Source organism: Poeciliopsis prolifica, unplaced genomic scaffold (genome assembly GCF_027474105.1).
Source record: "Poeciliopsis prolifica strain line A6 unplaced genomic scaffold, Auburn_PproV2 SCAFFOLD033, whole genome shotgun sequence".
In the NCBI taxonomy this organism is placed as follows: Eukaryota; Metazoa; Chordata; class Actinopteri; order Cyprinodontiformes; family Poeciliidae; genus Poeciliopsis; species Poeciliopsis prolifica.
This window is the reverse complement of record NW_026562408.1, coordinates 2,065,918-2,090,050: the sequence shown is the minus strand read 5'-3', so window position 1 is coordinate 2,090,050 and position 24,133 is coordinate 2,065,918. Positions and strand designations below refer to the sequence as shown.

Sequence of the window (24,133 nt, the reverse complement as noted above, 5' to 3'; positions counted from 1 at the left end):
CAAAAATATTAAAACAATTATTTGAAGTTTTCCACATATTGTCTTCATGCTGAGAAAACAGATTAGTTGATTCAGACGAGTTTAATTCATTAGACTGGTTTAAGAATTGTCCTTTATCCATTTCCTAACTTTTGAAGATCAACATACATCTATCCATCTGACACCACATGGTTTGTTCTCCGGTCTGCATCACTTTGCAGGGTGGTAAACAGAAATGTGTCACATCATAAAAATGCATGACTTACTAACTAAAGATTCTTCAATGATCAGACTAAAAAACATGTAAAGTAGAAATGATAAAATAATGTGAATTTCTGAATTATATTCCCTTCCCATATTGTGTGACTTCAGGCAAACTATTTTTCTAAGTTATTCAGCCTGAGATCATCCATGTTGATTTTTAAGGCATGTTTTGAAGGGCATTGTATGACACTCATACATAACGTACTCATAGGTTTGTGTTACAGTTTAATTATGCATAATTAATAGTGAAATCTAACTCACTAAAGTCAGAAAAGGTAAAACTTTACTCGTCTTTACTTGGTAGTAATTCTGGTGCATCCTGGAAGACTTAGTTGGATTTAAAATAAGTTCTGTAAATTAGATTAAATCTAACATAAGTTCTTTCATGTGAACTAAAAATCAACGCTTATTTAACTGAAAACACGACAAAAAATTTTAATCATTCTGGACAAAGAATAGAATGAATAGTAAAATACTTTTAATGGGATGTCATTGCGAAAGGAAGCATTTATTGTGATGCTGCTATTGCAGCATCACAAAACTCTCTCTGATGCTATTGTTCAGATCAAAATACCATTTAATTGCAGTGCAAAGAAGATATAAAGTTAAAGCAGAAAGGTAAATGCTGCAGAGATAAAACGTGGGTCATTCATTATTCAGTGACTTTGCACTTGAGGGTAATTTAATTGGAACAGCTGACAAAGGGGGAAAAGGCTTCAGGCAGTGTTGGGCCATGCAGTGTGTAGACGCTTGGTTTTCACGCGCTCACTTGTTTATGTGCAGGCTTTGTCCTCAAGAAGTGCATTGAGCTTTGGCTCAAATGACAAACAGCAGTCAGCTCCTGTCTTGCACACACACTGAGCCTCGTTCCATCCATGAAGGCCTAAAGCTGCTGCCTCAAGTCGAAAAGTTTTATTCAAGAACAAAATGTAAGTAGGCGAAAATTACATGCAATCATTCTTATTTTATACAGCTTGGTTATGCAGTATATATGCTTTTGACACTCACACTCACAGGAAGATTATCTTTATGAGTTATAAACTGCTGCTTAACTTGAAGCAGATTTTATGGGTTTAGGAGGCATTTCTTCTGGAGCAGCACTGGCAGCTTCAGCATGTCAGGACAAAAAGACCTTCACGTTTGGAGAGCCTTGTCCAAACTTTAAAACAGACCAAGTTTAAAATATTCTACACCTAATAATCTGCAGAACTAAATACAAGCAAAATTTAAGTCTAATGGTTGAAATGAAAAGTATCAGGCATTTCTAACCAATACCTGCTGTTAGTCTTTCTGTTATTCTGTCACTGTACTCCAGAAAGATTTAGTCTGAAACAACAAGTTTATATTCCTCACAGCTCTCTTCAGCTTCTGTGAACATGCAGTCCGTCCGTGCACACCTTCCACTAATCTGTTTCCAAGTTTATAAGTTGATTATTCTCTCCAACTTACAGTTCTGCACCTACCAGTTGTCTGCCAGTACATGATGACCAAAAACTATCAATAAAAAAATCATTTCTTCAACTTTAATAATGGAGTAATGTACAACTGCTAGGAAAAGATTAGCCATGTTTTCTTTTTTTTAAAACACTGCAGCATAATTTACTTTCCATCTTGTTTTCACGGTGCCTCAAAGCGGATGGAGATTTGACATGCATGGCGTGAGAAGGTCAAACATGAACAATATGGCCCAGTGGGTTACATGCATGCAGTTACCTTCGAATTATTCAGAAAAAAAACAAGAGTTTATAGTAGCAAAAGGTCACTCCTCTGGTTTTTACAGAGCAGCTCGGCTAATTTCTGGTTTAAGGTTATAATCAGCTTTAGATTGGGGTCAGGAAAATTATTATTTTAGCCGACGTAAAGAAAACTTTCCTGCCTTTCATTTACCTAAAGTAAAAAAGAAAAAAAGCCTGGAGTTTCTGTTAGAGTAGACTGCTTCATTTCTTACCAGTCTACATAATCAACATTGACTACTTAACTTTAGGGATTGGTGTATTTGCAATAAAACATAGACACATTAAAAAATGAAACAAAAAGATTATGCACACTGTATAAAATGAGAAACTCTGAAGGAGGAGAAGCTGCTTGCATCGTAGGGAATACTAGTCATCCAGATGGTCTGCAGCCAGCCACAGAGTCAAAGTGACGGATAATGTTTCATGATGTTTGCATACATTCTTTACAGGAAAACATGTGGGATAGATAAAACAAGACCAGAGTTAAAGCGATGATTAATTCCCATTTCCCATGAAAAGCTTCATGACGCTGACTTGAAGCCTTTCATTTATGTCATAATTTAGTTTCTTTATGTAGTTCAATCTGCACTCCAGGCGCTATTATCTATGATTCATCCCAATTTCTAGAAAATCACTCCAAATCTCTTCTGTTTATGAAAGATGTGGACAACTGAATTGGAGAATCGAACCTAAAACTTGTCTTAAACTACGGTAATTCCCAAAGAAGTGACCTCACCGGACAACACCACCTTCACCGTGTGAGCATCTAGAAGCACTGGGAGCAGCAGGCACGATAAACATCTGAGACGTTCAGCAGTGAATCAAAAAGTGGCACCACACCCGTCTCTTTCCCCTTGCAGGAGAACAGACAGAATTCCCGCCGGGCCTGGGTCTTGGACTTTTCATCTCTTCCTCCCACTAAATGACACACAGAAAGTGGTCCTGCTCTACTGCTGGCTCACAGTGGGCCTGTAAATAGCTGGCATTCCCCTCCTCAGCTGTACGCCACAGCTGAGGAGGGGAATGAATCCCAACAGATGCGACTCCTCCTTTAATCCACACCCATCTTTCTGTCTCTGATTTTGAAAATACGAACTTTGACTAACAAAGAGAATCTGAGTTTGTTTCATACATATATATACACACAGCTGTACTCACTACAAGTATTTGGTTTTGTGAAGATTTAATAAAAAAAATTAGTCCAACCATTTTTAGCACATAAATAGTATTAATGCTCTCTTTTTTGGCACTGCTGATAAACATATACCCTAAAACCTATTTTTTCTTTATAAATACAACATTTAATTAGAGTATCTATGTTCAGTCAGAAAAATAGAAACAATCATTTTATTAATGCATATTTTTATCATTGCATTTATATAATCCTGAACTTGACTCTCTGTTCAATTAGGATAAGAAAAGAACAAGGGCAAAATTATGTCATATGCTTAAGAGCAACCTTGCATAATCTTTACTAGATTGTAACTTTGCACACTTTATTGCTCCTCACCTCCAACAGCTGTGCTGCACTGGGGCGACTCTCTGGGTTCTTATCCAAAGCTTTCCTCAAGAAGTCCTTAAAATCCCTTGACCTAGAGCAAATACATAAAAACAGCTTTGGTTGGTAAGAAGAGGGGAGATAGATGGCAGAAGAAAAGTGGTTGCAGCACAATAAAAATATGAAGAAGATGCATGATGTTGACCCAAACAAATCATCCCTTCACAGATATCCACTCAGCGTGATGACTCAGCAACTTGTCACTGATAACTGCTATAAATTTAGCTACAATAGAACATTAAGACTCGTAAAACTGATAGGAAAAGATACGGCTCGGCATCTGTTTATGCTCCGCCTGTTTGGAACGTTGTTGTACTTTCATAAAGAGACTGTAGGTGGAGATTTCAGAGATTTCGAAACAAAAACAAACAGGAAGCTCTTTACTGTAATAAATAAAATTACATATTTCTGTTTCCTGCTCCAGGCTGTTTACTTACTTTACACTGGAAGATTAAAACTGTTTTGAGGTTTTATATTCAGACTTTCCAGATTTGCTATAATTACCATTTACTAGGCTGATCCAGGGTTGGGGGTTCTGACTTGGCGACCTTCAGCAGGACCCTCATTGGGTTGAGCTCATGGTGAGGGGGTTCAATCTGCGCGAGCTCGATCAACGTGATTCCAAGAGACCAGATGTCGGCCTTGTAGTCATAAGGAGCGTCCTTCATCGTCTCACACATCACCACCTCTGGAGCCATCCTGGAACAAGCAAATCAAACATTCATCACTGGTTTCCTTTCATAACACAGGAACGTCTAAATATATAAAATATATAAAATTCCACTTGGAAAAAAAGAAGCAATTCTGCAACCGAGCAGCAGATTTGATTAATCTTCATTTATAAATTAGTAATCTATAGCTTTTAGGACAGAGAACAAAGTAAATAAACTGAAGAGTAGAACATTTCTCTTCTTAGTAAGAACCAAAACTATCATTTCATAACAGCTCCGAAGTACAACAGGAATTTCCAACTACGTCTTAATATGAACTGTGTCGCTTCTCTTATCAGCCGTCATCAATGCATCATAACCTGCGCTAGTCACTAATTAACAGCTGCAACAAATATTCACTTAGAGGATCACACCGTAGAACAAGGTTCATGCAGAAACGGTCCCTGGTTCTCAAACAGAACCACACAGGAAAGAACTGCTGAAATGATCCATTTTCCAACCAAGAGCTCAAATTTATGCATGTTTAATTTCATCTATCTTGACTTATTTAAAGTTTAGCTCAAAAAAGAAGAAAAAAAAATATTTCAAAAGTTATTTGACCGATGTTGGTCATTTGTATGAATGTATGAAACAAGAGCACACAAGCTTCTCAAATGACAACTGATATTCAAAGTTCCTCTGCTCTGTTAAGATGCTGGGTATCTTACCAGTATGGCGTCCCAATGAAAGAATCTCTCCTCTGTAACGTTTTTGTATTTTTTGCAGAGACACCAAAATCCGCTGCAAAAGAGAAGAATGGAGGAACAAATGAACATAGCTATAGACAAATAGTAAATCTAAAGCTGTCATGAAATTATTGGAGAGAGGAAAGCCAAATGATTGAATTTATAGTCTGTTTTCCAAACAGCGCCACCCAAATTCCCTGAAAAACCCTAAGATTACAGGGCTACTATGTTCCCTGATTATTACTGCTTTTCTTCCATTTTTTTGAGTTTATTCACAAGAATGTGGCACGGTCAGAGAACAGAAATGTTTGCACAACAGGGTTTCTCCTTTAATTACTTACATGTTCTATTATTGGGACTGAAAAGGCTCACAGCATTTTACACATTGTAGTTTAAAGAGCCATGGACCTTCCTACCAAAAAAATAATCTGAAGTGCTGCATTTTCACAACACTACTGACATAACTTCTGGCTGTGTTCTCTTTGTTTTTAAAATAGGAAAATATATTTTTTATGTGATAGACATGCATATTAAGGTGATTGATGTAAATATGTTTAGTTTTGCTGATTCCAATAGATAATTCTTCATAATGATCTATCAAATAAAATCTCAATCAAATCCAACAAAGATGGTGGCTGTTACAAAACATGTATAAATATTTTTGCATTTATATTTATGCATTTATAGATGCAAATCAATTACTGATGAAGACTTTTACCAAAGCCATTTAAAACATTGAGATCTGCTGCATAAGTTTAATGTTGTGTCTCATTGCTACATTTCAATGGGTTAGTGACCTCAGAGACTCTTAATTGCTGGCTTGTTTAAATTAACATGTAGTTAGATAAGTATGGAGACTGTAAATGAGTTCATGTCATGACATAATGAGCCTGAAGAGGCAACTCCCAGTGATTAAATCTAACTGTGGCTGCACTGGGGAGGAATGTTGGGCACTGAGTCCAGCTCAGTGAGACCAGCATGACTGACAAAATGATTCACTGGGAAGATTTTTTTAAAAATCAAAACAAAACCAATACTAAAGCTGGTTCCACAAGGAAATTACATAAATTAGCAGCTCTCACAGCTCCACCTCTTCACTCAGTTCTGCAAAAATAAATCCTGGTATTTAAAATAACAAATATTTCTGTTGTGAAGTTGGATGCAAATGCTGACCTCCTAAACTCGTACAGCTTTTTGATGCAGCATTTTGTTCTTTTCTGGAAAACTGTGTTTTAATCCAAAACACACTGGCCTTTGGGTTGGGTCAACAACCTCTGCTGTGCAATGTGGAGAATGTGAAGAACTCTTCAAAGAGTCAATATAGGAAAAAATGCAACATTCTCAGAATGCAGTTTTCCCACACAATGCTCACTTATGATTTGCTGGCAGTGCTGCAGTCGGAGTGCAGCTCTGTGCGTGTGCGGCGTGTGTGCGTGTGTGTGTGTCCGTGTGTGTGTGTGTGTGTGTTTGTGTGTGGGTGGAGGAATCTGAAGATAATAGTCCATGTGTATCAAGAATTTGGGGTTTCTGTAGGAATTCCTCTCACACTGGTTTAACTTTGCAAGTGTTCACCATAAAATACAACAAAGAATAGAATCTTTTTTTCCAAATAAACTGTTAATATCAAAATAACCTTTTGACATCGTTGCCATGTTACAAAAACAAACTTCAATGTATTTTATTAGGATTCTATCTGATGCAATAACAAAACATAATATGAACAAAGAAGCAGACGAGAGGCCCGGATAACTCTGAAGGAGCTGCAGGAATCCACAGCTCAGGTGGGAGAATCATAACAGTGCGGCACTCCACAAATCTGAGCTTGATTTATGTTATGTGTCGTTTGCCAGAAGCCATGCAGATCAAACAAATGTGTAGACAGATGAGGTGCAAGCAAATCTGAATTTCCTGCCTGTATGGTGGGAAAGCAAGGAGGAGCTAATTACATCATTTAATACCAGACTAACCATCCATGCAGAAAAACAGCCCAAAATATGCAACTGGTGCTTGAAACACCAAACCAAAAACCAGATCTAAATCTACTCAGCAAAACTTGAAAACTGACATTCACAGACATCCTGCATTCAATCTGACGGAGCTTCAGCTTTTCTCCCAAAAAAGAATGGGCAACACTTTTAGTTTCTTTAAAATTACACCTTAGTCTAATTTGTGTTGGTCTGTTATAAAAATGTCTGATAAGTTTGAGATTGTAACATGACAAAATGTAGAAAATACACCAACAATTTTCTTGCAATGGGCATCAAAAAGTTTGCACTTGGCAAAACAGTGAAAAACATATTGATATTACTCAAATGATCAAACTATCATTGAAAGGAGTAACAATTGAACACTTACCCAGTTTAATATCCCCTTCCAGGGTGAGCAGGATGTTGCCAGCCTTCAGGTCTCTGTGGATGATCTTCATATGGTGGAGGTAGTTTAGAGCCTCTAACATCTGCCGACAGACCACTCTGATCTGAGGCTCAGTTAGTCCACGATCCAACTCTGACAAACGGCAAAGAGACACACAGCTTCACTATAGAGCAACGACCAGAAGTAAAAATAAAATGAAGCAGCTTTTAGACCTGCAGGGAGACCTTCAAAGTGTATATGTAGCCTGCGAAGTACCATGATTAAATGAAGTCTTGAGGACTGAGCTACTGTGCAACTACCATGGGAGAAAACATCACAAGGTAAACCTGTGATTTCAGATCAGATGGCAATGCTGGGTAAGTAATGCCTGATTAGAAAAAAAATAAAGATGTCACACATTGAAGTCAGTGGAGGCCCACAGACTTTATTCAGTTTTGTCTGTGTTTGTTTAGCCTCACAGAGCTGCACACTGGAGGGGAATTATCCAATGAAAACAGGCAGAGGGGGTTTCCCACACTAATGGATCCCCATTAAGTCTGACTGTGTTGAGCTATGCAGTGCCAGGGTTTAATTCAAACAGTATTATTATTATTACAGGGATAAACATGAGGAGTAATAACAATAGCACATTTCTACTTAGAGATCAGCACAGGTGAGAAAGGTGGAGCCATAAAAACAACACAGAGGGCTTACCTAGCATGTTAGCATCCACAGCACCTCCAGCGCAGAATTCAATCATGATCTGTGAGAGAAGAGATAAAGTTTGACTAGATGCACACAAACAGATTTCACACAGCAAAACTAATAGGAACATTTTAGTCCTATTAACGTTTTCATTTGTCTCTGCTTGACTGACAAACGAAACTGGACCAGGAGGGACATCCGGAGATGACCCATCCATGGGATCATCCCAGGAAAATTGTTTCCATTTTGTGAATATGTCAGGACACGGTGCTCAAACAGGGAATTAAAGTTTAATATAAAAACATAGACATGAATTAGTTCAGGCTTCTGTTTGTCTGACCTCCTCCAGCGTTACAAGCAGCTTTTGCTTCAGTGTAGTTTGATTTTTTTTTTTTTTTAATTGGTATGAGATGGTGGTATGCTTCTTCACTGCTTTAATTCAAGTTTCTTTTTTGTTTCATTTCAATTCTTTAATTACTAAAATGATTTAATTTGTGTTTTAATTTTAATTGTTTTTATTTTATAGTAAGCTTAGTAGAAAATGTCCTTTAGAAATGTTATCATTCAGGGACAAAATATAAATTATGAAAGACTTTGGGTTCATTTTACAGTCATATTGTTGCATTCAGACTGAAGTATGTGATGAAGGTTTTTATAAAAAGCTCATATTTTAACCAAAAAGCAACAAGCAAACAAACTAATACTTTTTTGGAAAGTATTTCTATCATATATGTACCGGTCGGTGTGAAAGTATAGAATATAACTGATACTTTGATTTCCAGTGTCCAGAGATCAAGCCTAGGTAAATATGGAACATACCTGTGAAATGATCTCATCCTCTTGTAATTACAGTGTCTCTACATGCTATGGCAACACTATCAAAGCATCAGTGTGGCACAAGGAGTGGCGTTTCAGCCAAGCCTAAGAAAAGCAACAAAAAGTACGTGTGCCCACGCTGAGATACACCAGAACCAGATACGGGATCCAGAAACATCTTTGTTCACATTTGTCACGTGCAAAATCAAATCTGAAGGTAGTCACTGTAAGTCAAACACAGCAACTGGTAGAAATGCTTTTATGTGACAAACTACACTAAGGTATACATGTTTTAAAAGGAAGCTTGTATGTATTACAAAAAAGGTAAATGACTAAAAATAATGATAATAATGTACATATGAAAGTTTTGGATTCCCATCATTTCATCTTGAACCACCTTCAGTGGAACTTCAGAGGAAGTTTTGATATTTGTATGAACTGTAACGAGATGAATGATGGTGAACTAGGAAAGACTGACTTTTTCTGGATTCCAGTTACCTTTCAATCTTTTAAGTTTTACTTCAAGGGACATGTTTTATTTTTCTCTCAACCTCAAATTTTGAAGTTTCAACTTCTAAATAAAATGAAATTAATATTTACACTGTATCATTTAGATGCTGTACCAATGGATCTATCCTTTAAACCTTTTGTGTTTGTGAGGAAATGAGACACAATCAGTTATAAAAAACATGAGAACAACTGTGGTAGAAAATGTTTAAATTCTTAGCCTGCCATACCACCCAAGCTTTAAATCTTCTGTTTCTTCAATGCAAGTAGCAGGAAGAAAGATTGCTACACATGTGATTTTTGTTTTGGTCGTCCCCACCCAGAGGAATTCAGGGTGACGTGCTGCTGTCTGGACAAGAATGCGCCCCAACTGGTCAAGCTGCTTGCAAAGCATACCCACTGTGGGCGGAACAGCAACTAAATCTTTCCCTGAGATTCACAGAAAAACCTAAAGTCGAGCAGGCGGGGGATTGTATGTAAAATGTTCACTGCTAGTAGGATCCATTTAATGTGCAGGATCCATTTTTTAGTTGATATCTGCTACATACTCTAAAAAGTTGTTTCGCTAAAGCCATTTCTTCTTTTTGTTTGTGAATGTCTCTTTGTATTGTTTATGTTTTAAGGCATCTCTGCAGGCTTACAGACATATAGAGCAGTAAAACAGAAAGAGCAGACTTTGCTGACTCTGTATTGTCCACAATTTCACCACTTAACAGCTTCAGTGATTTCCCACCTAATTTTCTCTGAGGTGAAAGGAACTAAAAGGCCATTCACCAACAGAGACCTTCTTTAAAACGTGCAATCAAGAATAAAAAAAGGTGACAACACAGCACAGAGTAAATCCAGAGTCCCATGGTAACAAAGTAATCCTTTGCTGCAGTGCTGAAACTGTTCAGTGAACTGTGTCTTCTCAAAAGGTCCAAAGCTAAATGTTTCTAAAAGTGCATAAACTAAAGCCAACTATCCACCAATTTATTCTTACTGTAATGGTGGTATTCAATCATGATCTGTGAGAGAAGAGATAAAGTTTGACTAGATGCACACAAACAGATTTCATACAGCAAAACTAATAGGAACATTTTAGTCCTATTAGCGTTTTCATTTGTCTCTGCTTGACTGACAGATGGAACTGGACCAGGAGGGACATCCGGAGATGACCCATCCATGTGATCATCCCAGGAAAATTGTTTCCATTTTGTGAATATGTCAGGACACAAAGAAAAAATAACAATCAATCACACAAAGAAAAAATAAAGTGCCAAATTGCAAAACAGATACTCAGTCTCATTTCAAAACAAAGAAACAGCTGTTTGGACCTCCTCACCAAATATCTCAAACTGAGCCCAGTCCTCCTGCAGAGGGAGCTGATTTCAGCCTTGTGTATCTGGGATTCTCAGATCTGAATCTTTCGGCTTAGATCCATATCTCCTAACCTCAGGTTGGGCTCAGAACACAGACAGAGTGATAAACCAGGGGTTTTCTGTTTCACTCAGGTTTTTCTTATCTTGCCAGACCAGAGCAGCATCCACGTCTCTCCACCTAAACATTACTAATACACAAAGTTAATTAACTCCTTCACTCAGGGCAGAGACTGACCCTTGACCTATGGGGTGCAAATCACCATTTTAATCTTGAGAATTGGCATTTGGTACAACGGCTCTTTCTGTAGTAACAGATTATAAGGAAGCAACTTTTAACAAGACTAAAAAAGTATTGACAACTTTTGCATTGTAAAAGTATCTATTAAAGCATGGAATCCAACAGTGACTGCAGCAAGGGTTAGGCTGTGAGGCTGGACTTCATCTTACAGCAGACAAGAATAGCTTGCGCTAAAAATGATTTTAATAATGAGGACTGAAGGAGGCTTAATCAAACTTTTATTTGGTTTTGATTGCATCTTTGTAAATGTGACCATTATTATATAGCATGTGGGTTACACTGAACATTCTCACTCAGGCAGCAACAGACTGAATTTGTTTTGGTGTCATCAGTGAGTAAACTGATGTGCTCTGATGTGGTTCTGCCGTTGTGCTCTACCTTTTCCACTGCCCTGCTCTTCTCCTCCTTCCTCCTCCTCTCTCTGTTCGTTTTTCTATGCTTGCTAATGTCAGCACCAAGTTAAAGGCCGTATTTTTCTCACACTGTTGGGGAACGCCACTTTGCTTGCTTCAAGATCAAATTGTTTCCTGAGGTAGAACAAACAGCTTTTACTCCTCCTCCTTTCTCTCGACCTTCTCAGACGAGATGGAAAGCAGAACGGGTGGGTCCATAGTGAAGTCCAGCAGTGCACCCTGCCCAGCAGACCCAGCTGCAGGGTTACTAAAGCCTCAACTCAAAATTAACATTTTCACAGATCATGTTTTCAGACTTGTACTAAATTAGCAATGTTATCTGAAAACAACTTAGAAGCAAGGCAGTGAAGCAAAAGCTGCAACTCTAATGCAGACACACAAACCCACAGGAAGTGTGTGGTTTAAATGCAACAAAAAGGGGATATTTGTATATCCGACATACCAGTATAAACTGTGTGATGGGGATGGTTTACGTTCAATACTGTGGAATTTCAGCTATGACCAAAACTCAATGCAGCTGCATGTGGAGGTACAGCTCAGGTCGGGTCAAACATCCAGGTTCTCCAGATCAGCACTGAAAGGCGTTTCATTTGTGTGGTTTTGAAAGTTGACCTAAAAGTTTTTGACAGTTTTTTTTAGCATTCAGAAATGACTCCACAGTATGTTTACAACAACTTTGTCATTACTGTGAATTCGCTGTGAAAAGGAAATGTTTTTCCTTGCAAAAGTCCCCTTAAAACTGACTGCCATTTATTATGTAGTAAATGTGCCTTCGAAAGGAAACCATTGTAAATTTCACCACTTCTCTTCTAGTTATCAACTACGATAAATTATTAAAATCAGGTCAGCCAAACTCAGAACATATTTACATGTGGGAATTTTGATCTTGAAATGTAATTATGATTCATCTGCTGACAGCTCAAACTACCGTCTGTATGACCCACATTCAGATGTTCTGCATCAGAATGTGCAGAACATCTGAATTAAAAACACAGAGAAGCAGCCATCTCTCACTCAGTTTTTCTATGTGAGAGATCGTGTTGAAAAGAGCCTCCACGACTTCAGACACAGTGATATAGTGACTGCAGGGCAGTATCCACCATGCAGCTTTATGAAATGAGATAAGCTGAAGGTTTAATATCAATTATGTGGACACCAAGGCCAGGTCACTCTGTCATCCACATGGGAACACATCTCAACATTTATTTCACTTAAAACTTCAAATAACAAAATCACTGAATGTAGAATCACACACAACCTTTTTTGTGTTGTACATATGAAAACTCATCAATGAGTATCGCACCATCGCTGCGTTTAGCAAAATGTTTAATGCTTTAGTGGAAAATATATTTTTTTGTTTATTTGGTTTTGCCAAAAAAGGAAATTCTGCTCATTACTATCTTTAGACTTGACCCTGTAATGTAGTTATTTGGATAATGCAAGGTTGAGTCCCAACATGAGGTCACCATTATTTGTTTTGGCCAGTGGGAGGATTACAAGAACAGTTTCATCTGGACTCAAAGTGAGTGTGGAGATGAGGAAAGACTGAAGAGCAGAAAACACGTGAGTGAAATTGATCTTTCCTGCAGTAACATCAGGGTGAGGATGGGGTCATCTCTGAAACATTACGTTACCCGGGGGATGGACTGCAACTTCAAATCATAATTTGAACTTTTCATATTGTGTTTAGACAGAAATGGACTCAAGGTGAGGTGAAGCAGCAAAAAGCACAAAGCTTCCTTTGAGATTGTGATTTTTTATGAAAGAGCAACAATTAGAAGTATGGTGCGGTAGATATATAATAAGTCAATAAAGTCCATCAGTGTTTAATCTCAGCATGAATCTGGCTGTCCTGTGAAGGCCTCAGATATTTGTTAGAGAACATTGACATCATCATGACCATTTAACACTTCAGAACGTCTGGGTGTGTCACAGAAAAACTGGCAAGGATTGGAAAATCTCCTGAAGCAGATTTCAATCAATCATCTGAAAATGAAAAGACTGCTGTATTTCTGCAGACCTCACAAGTGATGGCTGCCCATCAAAATGTAAAAGTCAGTTGGATGCAGCATTTATCAGAGAAGAGGTCAAGAGTTACTCTGGATGAGCTGCAGGGATCCACAGGTAAAGTGGGGGAATATTTTGACAGGACAACTATTACACATCTGCTGTAAAAATGTAGCTATTATGAAAAAAAATCATTATTAAACTAAAGGCGTAAGAACTCACAGGAAATCACCATGAACTCACAAATTCCACCATTAGGTCACACACTTTTCAGATTTTCTAAAAGAAAAAGTTGAGTGATAGGAATAGTTTTGCAATCAGCTGCATAGAGGCTTTTTAAAGAATTATTTAAAGCATCCAACATTTTTTCAAAGTGGTTACTGCAAATAAGAGAAAATGTGTAAGAAAAGTTATTGTGATCAACTTTATGAATAATCCTCCTGTTTTCCAGAGCACTACTATAGAGGCATTTCTCAGATAAACGACTGGAGAGTTTGCAAACAATAGATCCCATTTGCTTCAGAATTATACATTACAAAACAGATAAAGTGTCAACATACCCAGAGTTTGTTCTCATAGTAAAACGCATCTAGGAGCTTGACGATGTAGTGATGGTCACATTTAGCCAGGATGTCAATCTCCACCATGTAGTCTTCCAGCTCCTCCTCACATTTTGTCTCAATCACTTTGGCTGCAGCCAGAACCCCAGTCTCCTTGTTGCAGGCCTGCAAAACATTCATTTCAATGAGCATAAGTCACTTCACACCTTTTAATCAAAATTGTTGCACTTCAGTAAATTCATTTACAACTACAGTTCTTGTTTAAAATCAACTGTCTATTTTCTTCCGCTCAGTTAATCATGTGAGATCAAGAATTTCAGATGTCTGCAATTGAGTCACTTTTCTTACATTTCCACAGAAAACTTCAAATTATGAAGGTTTCAGGGTGTGGCTGTGACTAAAAGTGAACATATGTTTATGGTGCAAATTAAAGGAATGAAATATCAAAAATGAAATGAATAGTATCATGATCAACATATCAGGGAAAAAAACAGAACTATGAAGTTTTTACAGAACAACAAATTCCTTGACCTGCTTCTAATTCCTCTGACACCCAAAGGAAAAAATAAATTGAGTTTCACCAAACAGCAATGAAAATGCAGATCAACACTTAAAGACACACCACATTTCTTAAGGATACACAGGAACCATAAAAAATTTTAAAATAATAATAGAAAGGCATAGCAGTAGTTCTTCATCAGCAGATAAATCAGTGACTCACACATACAGAACGAACCGAGATGAACGTCATGTGAAGGACAATATGTTGGGAATGCAGAATGGGATGTTATGGACAGACGGGCTATTGTGATTCTGCAGTTGGAACTCTATGTTTCTATGTTTAGAGCTGCAACTTTGTTGTTGCATCTACAACAATTACAAACCCAAAGAAGAAATATATGTGGAACAGAAAAATAGGAATGGGATCATTTTCAGTACTAGCAGAAAACAGGAAGTCTAAACTAAGTAAAATGAAGTTTTTTTTCTTTTGGGCTTCCAACCTCCCGTTTGTTAAACACAATGGATTTGGAATATCAGTCATTTAGAAATCTCAGGGTTACGCTAAGGATGTTTATTCTCTATTAATTACAGATAATTTGTACATAAGTTTAAGCGGGTATAAATAGTCAGCTCTTCAATGATGCATTTGTTTCAAACTGGATGTCTTACAAAAATTACATCACTTTTGTTCATAATTTAAATAGCAATGACCAATTGTCCCAAAAAAGGTCAAAAGATATTTTAAACACAATTCTCATCTCGTCTTGATATAGTTTTCAAAAGAGAAATTTGAATGAATTGAAGTGGTGTTGACAGAAAGTATGAGAATTTAATAATGCAGGTTTCTAGGTACACATGTCCAACCACAGAGCTGTAGGAAATCCACAGACTAAACAGTCTCGTGTGGCTTAATGCTTTCATGCTTCACAGGGTCTGTGGGAAAACATCTGAACAAACAGACCCTCAGCGACACACACTCTTCATGTTATGCCATGACTTCAAGTGCATACGAGTTGTGCACAAAAGTCTAGTAAGTGAGTCTTCCAGAGAAGCCATTCAGCAACTTCTCATCAGAGAGAAGCCCACAGAGTGAGTCAACAGGATGGCCGTCCAACCTAAACCATCAGTCAGTTGATCAGGCCTCAACAGCAAACAAAGACACGGTGACACTTTCACTGCACTGCTAATATCGCAGCTCTGCTTCAACGCAGTGAGCCTAAGCAAACTGCAGGGTATATCAGCAGGACCCCACAGTGCTGATGTCCATATGGTCAAAAGAAAGTCCAGAACACAGCTGCCACCAGACTCCATGGAAATTTTCAGAATTAAAGCAAAGAGCCTTTAACTTATGGAAGTTTACAACTTTTTATTCCCAAATCAGAGAAGACTGTTGCTTAACTCCTTGACACATGTTCAAAAGAACCTCAGCACACACATGTTTACATCTCAGTGGTAACAAGGCTGAGGAATGCGCCTCTGGCCTTCTGGTGACTGAAGGAGAGTCGGAGCGAAGAGGTTGAGAAGCAGACCTCTTGTGTGGAGGTAGCTCAGGGGAATGTGTGACGTCAAACGGGCCCCTTGAGTATAAAATATAAAGATGCATGTTTGTATGTGAACCTCACCAAGTGGTAACACTCAGACAGGAAGGAACACTTAAACACCTCAGTGCATCTCCTGACTTTCTGAAGTCAATACACAAGTGACTTGATGCTTGTTCATTAAGGGCAGAGCGGTAGAAAGGACATACACTCGATTCCAAACTGTTGAAGGATGGAGGTAAGTTATTTAAGATGAACAGCCCTGAGGGAGCAGAACTCCAGCTGACTGTGTTCTGTAGCTGCTTGCAGGCATCCCAAGAGAAAACAACAGTCCTGTTTCAAGCCCACAGACTCTTCACTCCTACAGCAACAATCTCTGGCTTTGTTTGAAACCAGTTTCCATGGTTTCTCAATGGACCTTCTTCTCACTCTTCTTTTTCATCCAACTGACTTACTGCACGTTGTTTTTTGCAAACTGCCATTGGAAAAGTTTTGTCTGGGCATCAGATCATTTGTGGCCTTTCTAAGTTTCTTGACTTGTTAAACTGAGTAGATCAAAAATTCGAGTTTATTTAAAATTACACTGAAAGCCACCAAATGTTTTAGAGACTGAAATGTCTGGACTGCAGGCAGACCAGTTTAACACCAATGGCATTGCAACACAGAGCTGCTGTTTTAATATGTGCAGAATGCAGTTTGTTTCACAGAAGGACGTGACAATGAGAAGAAATGCTCCTTTAACACGGTGAAACTCCACATGCCAATCTTTCAGGCTCTTTCAGGCTCTGATCTGCCCGTTGTATTAGAAATAACAATCTAGATGCTGGCTTTGGGCCAAAAATCTGTTTTTGTTTTCTCTGCTGCAGTGAAGCATCAATAAATCAGGGAAAATGATCCTTGAGCCAATTCTACAGAAGGTGGATCTCGTCTCTTTTTTCTTAAAGGTTAATTATTATTTTCAAAATGATTAACCATGACCATAGACGATTGCATTCAAAAGTGTTTCTTAAACATGTAAACGTTTAGGTATTATCTTGTGTCAAATTGTGCTGGATCATGTCAACCTTTAACAACATAAAGATTGTAAATCTGTTTTTGCTCCAAGTTATGTAAAAAAAAAGAATCATTTGGATTTCTGATCAGCTATTTAGTGCATCAAGGATTGAAGCCTTGTGCGTCATAAATTAAAAGATTAGTCATCTGTTTTTTGATCATCTCCATGTCTGTTTCTATGCTTCTGTGAAAGATTAGAATCTCTTCTTTTGTGCCATTGCAGCACAACGTCAGCCCACAGCGAAGTTTTGTTCATCCAAGCTGATAATGTTGTTATAATTTAAATGCAACCGTCTCTTTTCACTACCTGCCCACTGAAATGAAAAGTGTGTGCTGTAAAAGCAGGTGATGCTGGTCCATGTGTCAGCAGACAAATGTACTGCATTTAATGACCAACTCAGACTCTGTCTGCCATCCATTTTCACTCTTTGTATTCAGTCTGCCATGCTGAGAAACAGCGTCAACACCGAACCTGTTGACAGAGTCATTGATAAAAACTGTGGATCTGTTGGAAGCAGATGGATGCTTCCAACAGATCCATCCCAAGAGAATGCCTCTCCATTTGAGGCATCAAACATTCCTGATGCAAAATGTACAAAAATAACATAGCTGAACCACCAGCTTCTCATATGAAATTTCTAATGAAATCTTTGTTCATATAAATGTCTAAAGAGACAAATCAAAGTGTCCACTGACCCCAGCATAGCCTAACACCAACAAAGTTCAATCCCTCCCAGGTTGTACAAGCATTTTGCATGCTGGTGTGCATTTTCAACCTGTTTGCTGAGTTATGCTCTGAACAAAACACACAGCTTCCTTCAGGCTGAATAACATGAGCAAGTTAGACCTTTGCCCCATTATAAACCTGTTAACAGCCCCTCCTCTGGAGGCTCTCACCACATTTTGAAAGGAGGAATGCAGCTTAGTGCCTCTATCACCTCTGACACCAGGCATCCATAGAGGTAAAGCCCTTGCTTTCAAAAGAGTAACAATGTTAACTGACTGACCTGGCTATAGAGTACCTGTTTATTTAAAGAGGGAGCTACTTGTTACAACTGCGCCAAATGCTGTATTTGTACAAGAATACAAAGTCCAGGACAAGTGTTTTTCCATATATGTCGAGCTTTGTAATGAAGGTGATCAGTTAATGTTCATACTGATGTTTCAGTGTCTCTTCAGCAGGGAGGTTATAGTCAATAGTAAAAAAAAGTCTTTATTTTTCAGCTTTCTCCAAGTTGCACAATCACCTGCTGACAGTTTTCAGAAACTCCTGCCTGTTTTAACCCTTTATGGCTTCTGGGAAGAAGAAGCTACAATACTTTACAATGAGTGTACACAAAAGTTCAATTTTGGCTGTAAGCATCAAGCTTTCCCACCACCGGGTCCCAGCGGGAGCAGAAAACACTCCGGGCTGATAAAGTTTCCAAAAATGTCTCTCTGTTGCATTCTTCAATTCTTCAAATGTGAGTTAGCTGCTTTCATTTAGAGAAGATTCTTGAGACACACTGTGGAGCAGGACAGCAGTAAAACTAAAACACTCTGCGTTTCTTCAATAACACAAATAAAATTTCTTCTAGTTAGTAGAAAAAAAAATATCTTTAAAACTCACTGCATGACATACTAAAAAACTCTAATACAAGAAATTGTATTATTTTGGTCAAAGTGAGATTTTGGTCTGAAACACACAACAAGAGTTCTACCAGTTTTGTGACTTAATGTAGATGCAAAATTAGAAAACTGTCTAAGAAGCAACAACTCTTAACAACTTCCTTTAACTTCCTTTGCTGATTGACATTTTTGTTTAGGAATGAAAATAATTGTTAAATATACACTATCTCATGTAATTAGGTGCCTAAAAGTCTTAAAATTAATAATACCCTGTTTGTATAACACTTTTTTAAACAAATGTTACAAAGTGCTTTACCTTGAAAAATAAAAAGATTTAAATAAAAATCAACAACAAGGAGCCTCTAATCCAAGTTGCCGCTTGGTGCTGCGGTTTGTCAAGTGAGAGATTTGGAGAGTTTTGTTCTCCTTTTTTGCTTTACTACCAAATATCCACACATGCAAACAACATTTTTAGTCAAAAACCCTTCATATAGTTCAGGACGTACTGAGTAAACATGCAAATTAAACCAGATTTGTGAAAATGTGTATTTATTCTAAAACTCAGACAGAAAATGTAATTGTGATTCTAAAAGACTCACAAACAACTGAACACTTAGCTTCTTCCAAAGCTTAATGTTTGTTCATGAACCCAGTAATGTGTTGGTGTTTTCATTTCATTTCTCAGATTACTTTGAGTTTCGCGCTTTACTTCGATATGAACGCTGGTTTTGCCAAGCAGGGGGAGACTGAGCAGATACTATGGCTCTGACTGCAGCTGTGAGTCAGTAACCATACATTTGTTGCCATTTCCCAACTTAACGTGGTTTATTCTCTTGTCCAAGAAAAATTGGTCTTTGATAAGTTCTATTATTAGAGTTCCTAGCAACACGGAGCAAAAAGAAAATATTGCTTTACAAACATGTTTCAGTGATATTTATTTATAGAAGTTGTTAAGCTTCATAATTTTAAAGTGATTTTAAATTAAATACAATATTCCCCATAAACAATCAAATTAATAGATGGATTATTCTCAAGGGTTCCTTTGTAAATGAACTCCTGTGCTAAAATATTACATTTGTTTACTTTTTCATTGAAGTATATCTAATCTTGAATTAAACACAGCTTGTTTTACTCAAGAAGTACTTTACAGAAAACAAATATTGCTTCAAGACATTCAAACTGTCACTTTCACCTTGAGATGTAAGAGGAAACAGAATCTTAATGCCTGATCTCACGGCTAACCCCGACCTTAAAACACACACTGAGCCCTGTTGCTACGGCTCTTTGAGAAAATGCCACTCTTACTGCTTAAAGTGTACAAAAACAGTTTCACATATTTCTTCTTCCTCTCTTACTCAAGCTGCTGACTACATCTGAACATATTTTTTGCTTTCACAGGCGTCCTGGGTGTGAACCATGCCACAATGCAAGGCTCAGGCTTATACCAAAAAAACACACCCTGAAATGAAGCAATCTGTCTTTAGGATGTGAAAGTTTTGATCAGTATTGAGAAATGCCCCACAGTCAAACTTGATGCAGCAAATTACAAAAACAAACAAAAAAACAACACCTGGAAACAATGATACTTTGTTCACTAGCTTAAAGGAAACTGCAGCTATATTTTAATCCGTCATCACACCATGGGGTTCTAAAACCATAAATCTCATGACAGATGAGCAACACTTCCTGCTCACAGCCCACGTAAAGAGCGAAACACTGGAGTAATTACAAGCTCGAACTTACAGAGTGTAACCTCAAGCTCAGACAGGTAAAGCAAGATTATTCAGTCAAACCGTCTGACAGGAAACTGGCGTGGCGACAACGTGGGGAGAAAAGAATGCAGAAATGTGTTGGAACAAAAACAAGTTGTGTTGAAGCTAATATGGAGCTAATCCTCCAACTGTCTTGAACCTACAGCTTCCTAGCAATATGATTAAAGTACCAGATGTCGATGGAAAGTTGCTTTCCAAGCACCTTGATAATGTGATCACATGGCTGATGGGGGCTTCCATCGTGTTGACACCCAACCCACACAGCCGGGTTCTTATCAGTCTGTAGAAGTTCAGCTGCTCCACTGAGATTAGACCAAGGGAAGCCCAAACTTTCAAACACAAATGAAGACCCTCACAACCACTTAAACGGTACGGCCATGTTCTGAAGCATCACAAGCTTCACACAAAGAGGATGTCGAAATCTGACTCGACCCCCACTCAATCACTCACTCACTCACTCGGTTCGGTTTCTCTTTCATTCTACAGCAGATCTATCAGGAAATATTCATGTTTTTTTTAAGTTGCTTATGCAGTTCCATCTGTAACTGAAAGATTACCAAAGTTAACAGCCCCATGATGTCTTTAGGACGTCCAGGTTCTCTACAATAACATAATAATACAAAACATTTGAAGAGTAGCCAACAATCATAGCGATGACAATTTCATTCCTCTTCTGAAAAAAAACTTTGTCTTTAAAATAAGAGTGATGTTTATAATGATTCAAGAAATGGGATTTTGAGGTCAATTGAATGTGTTTGGAATATTATTGGTCTACCAATACAGATTCCTGTGTAAAAAGCAGGAACATCCAAAAATGCAAGAGCAGCAAACTTCTTGTTTTTTCTTAGCCTTCCTGTCAAAAGAAGTTTTGACATGGCTGAAAGAGAAAAAACTCAATATTTTATTATTCCAAAGAAAAGAAAATGGTGATGCATCTGGCAGATTCTATTGGCTCTTGCTCATGTTTTAGCGTTTGTGATGAATGTGGTTAGCACTGAGAACACAGTATCAGAGGTGAATATTCTTCCTTTTCTTCAGGCACAAATACAACAAACTGAAGTGGAATGTGTATTTTGCCACCTTTTCATAAAAAAACTGTTTGAACTTCTGTAACAATCTTTAAAATTGGTTTCTTTTTTTCCAAAGGGGAACTATGATAAAATCATCACTGTATTTTTTCTGTAGCAATGTCCAGATGATGTTTTATTCTTATCAACCAGCAATACTTTGACACCACGCATACAAGTCTCATTTTTGTCTTGAAACTGAGTTTTTTTCAAGCAATGAGTGTTTTCATCTAAATCATTAGAGTGTAACTTTTTAGTGCCAGCTTGTCGACATCAGAAACACAGCTAAAGCTCAGATTTGGCGCGCTCTGTTCTTACTCTTCCAAACAAGAGGATCGGTGGGAATTTGACAAGAACGTATCCTGACATCCTGCAGGCGTGTCTATGGATACGTTTCACCAGCAGCTGCCGCAGCAGCCGCTGCAGCAGCAGCAGCAGCAGCAGGGTAGTGTGCTCAGCACCATGTGGCTCATTAATTAGTGAGAAGATGAGTACAACTCCTCTGTTTCATGCCTGACTTATTACCATCTGATTTGCTGGGTATACAAATATTTCCAATGTGTCAAATATATAAGAGAGGATTTTTATTATCCAATTCTGCTGGTGTTACTTATGTGAACAGGTTGAACCTGATTTTAGCTGCAAAATGTTGTGAAAATGCACCAGGAAGTTGGTGGGTGGACGGAGGAGGGTTGTTGCTTCACACATTAAGGTACACATTAAAATAAACATATTTTTGTAGTAACAGGAAGTATGAGGAAGAAAAATTATTATTGCATCAAAAAATTGGAAGAAAATAGATAATTTATGACAGACGTACACAAAACAACTCGAGAAAGCATACTGAGAAGAAAACGTTCCCTTCTAGGTGTGAGAACTATGTGGTCCAAAAAGCACAGGGTAGAAAGAGATACAACCCACAGGGGGGATAGTAGTTGATTTTTCATCACATTTCAACAGATAAAGACAAACTTCAATAACGTTTCTCTGCTGTGGAAACAAAATAGTATCATTATGCTAATAACTAAAGATACTGCGGTTAGAAGTGTTTGTCTTCATTACTTTCACAACTCTAAGATATTTAAGTTGGTAAAGATCATTTTGCAGATTTCCACAGTGCTGGACAAAGAACACACCATACCGATGTCATACTGACATCGATTACCTTCAACTTTAATTTTTCCAGAAGTTGCTGGAAAAATTACTTGGATGGAAATTTTCCATATCATACGAGTGTTTGCAAATGAAGTCAGCAAAAGTGCTAAAGGTGAGAATAAGTTTCTTGAACTGAAACAGTTTTTTCCATGAATGTTAATTTTTACTTTAGGCTGATATTTCTAAACAAGGAGTGAGACTTAAGCAAATACTAGAAACTTACTGCAGCAAAGTACCTCATTTTTATCCTTTTGGGGACTCCCAGTTTTATCTTGGGTCGCGTAAGAACAGGAAATATCAGCAATCCTTTGAGAGTCTCAGCTAAAAGAACACAAACTGAGGTTCCCAGTTAGCAATGCTAAGCAAGCAAATCACACCTTTTACTAAGATACTAAAAAATAATTTTCAGTGACAACTCTAAACATCTGGTTTTTGTATTTGAATTGATAGTAAAATTTTATTCCGCTGCAGTGCAGCACACACAGAGTGACGTCATCTCTGGTCCCAATATAAATGATATAAGAATCAAAAATGGCATAAAGTCTGTTTCAGGGTTCTTAGTAGTTACAATGAATGAATGATTTGGATTTGAATCTGTTTTCTCAAATATTAAGTTGGTCTCTTATGCATTTTGAAATGATCTTAAACTACATGGCTGAAATAATTATTGGTTTTGATGATTATCATGATAAGATTTGCTAGTAATTCCCTTTTAAATGAAATTACCAACAATCATTTGGGATAATTGCAATATTAAGACACTAAATTTTGAATGCAAAGTCTGAGAAGCTCAGGAATATATATTTAATACATACTCAGTTTTTTACTGCAAGAGCTCTTTCTGCGGATATGTTTTTTATTATTATTATCTTTTGTTCTAAAGCCATAGAAATTGTCCATTTTAGTTAAAAAATATTTTGTTCTTACTGGGAAGTACTGGGAAATGGCAGAGCAGACCTTTATACAACCAAAATCTTTTATTTATATTTAACCAAACATAGATATTGTGCTAAACCGAAATGACTGCAGAAAGAAAGACCTTCAGATATAAAAATACTTTTGTTGACCTCTGAACTCAGTTACACACATCATAGTGGATCGAACAAAAGAAAACTTACATGTTGCACTAACATGTTAAACTTTAAGAAATACATCTGATAACTGATAGTGTTTTACGTTATGAACAAGTTCCTGCACACTCTACTTAATTTGTCCCTAACACTCTTCTTTAGCAAGTTGGCTCTTGTTTTTCCAGCAGTGACAATAACTTTTAAAGAATCTGTGTCGGGACGACACTGTACTCTCAACCACATTATGCTGTTAAACATGTCTGCTTGGTTTCAGTAACAGAAAACATCTCTGCCTTCAGCAGCACAGGTCACACATTCACAACTAACTTCTACCCCTGACAGTCTGAGAAAACCAGTCCTCAACCCTGCCACCAGTCTTCCTCTATCACAGTATTTAATGGAAAACATGCAGTTCAC

At 37.7% G+C, this 24,133-nt stretch overlaps 1 protein-coding gene across 1 annotated transcript in view; it reads right to left on the bottom strand.

Moving 5' to 3' along the window:
- Window positions 1–24,133, bottom strand: part of stk10 (serine/threonine kinase 10) — a 36,313-nt gene that overhangs the window by 9,558 nt on the left and 2,622 nt on the right. Inside the window, exons 2-7 of the mRNA XM_055051291.1 lie at window positions 13,953–14,117; window positions 8,000–8,048; window positions 7,289–7,438; window positions 4,916–4,988; window positions 4,042–4,236; window positions 3,490–3,571 (exon numbers count right to left, since the gene is read on the bottom strand). Of these exons, the coding sequence (XP_054907266.1) occupies window positions 3,490–3,571; window positions 4,042–4,236; window positions 4,916–4,988; window positions 7,289–7,438; window positions 8,000–8,048; window positions 13,953–14,117 (714 nt within the window). The remainder of the gene's footprint in view (window positions 1–3,489; window positions 3,572–4,041; window positions 4,237–4,915; window positions 4,989–7,288; window positions 7,439–7,999; window positions 8,049–13,952; window positions 14,118–24,133) is intronic.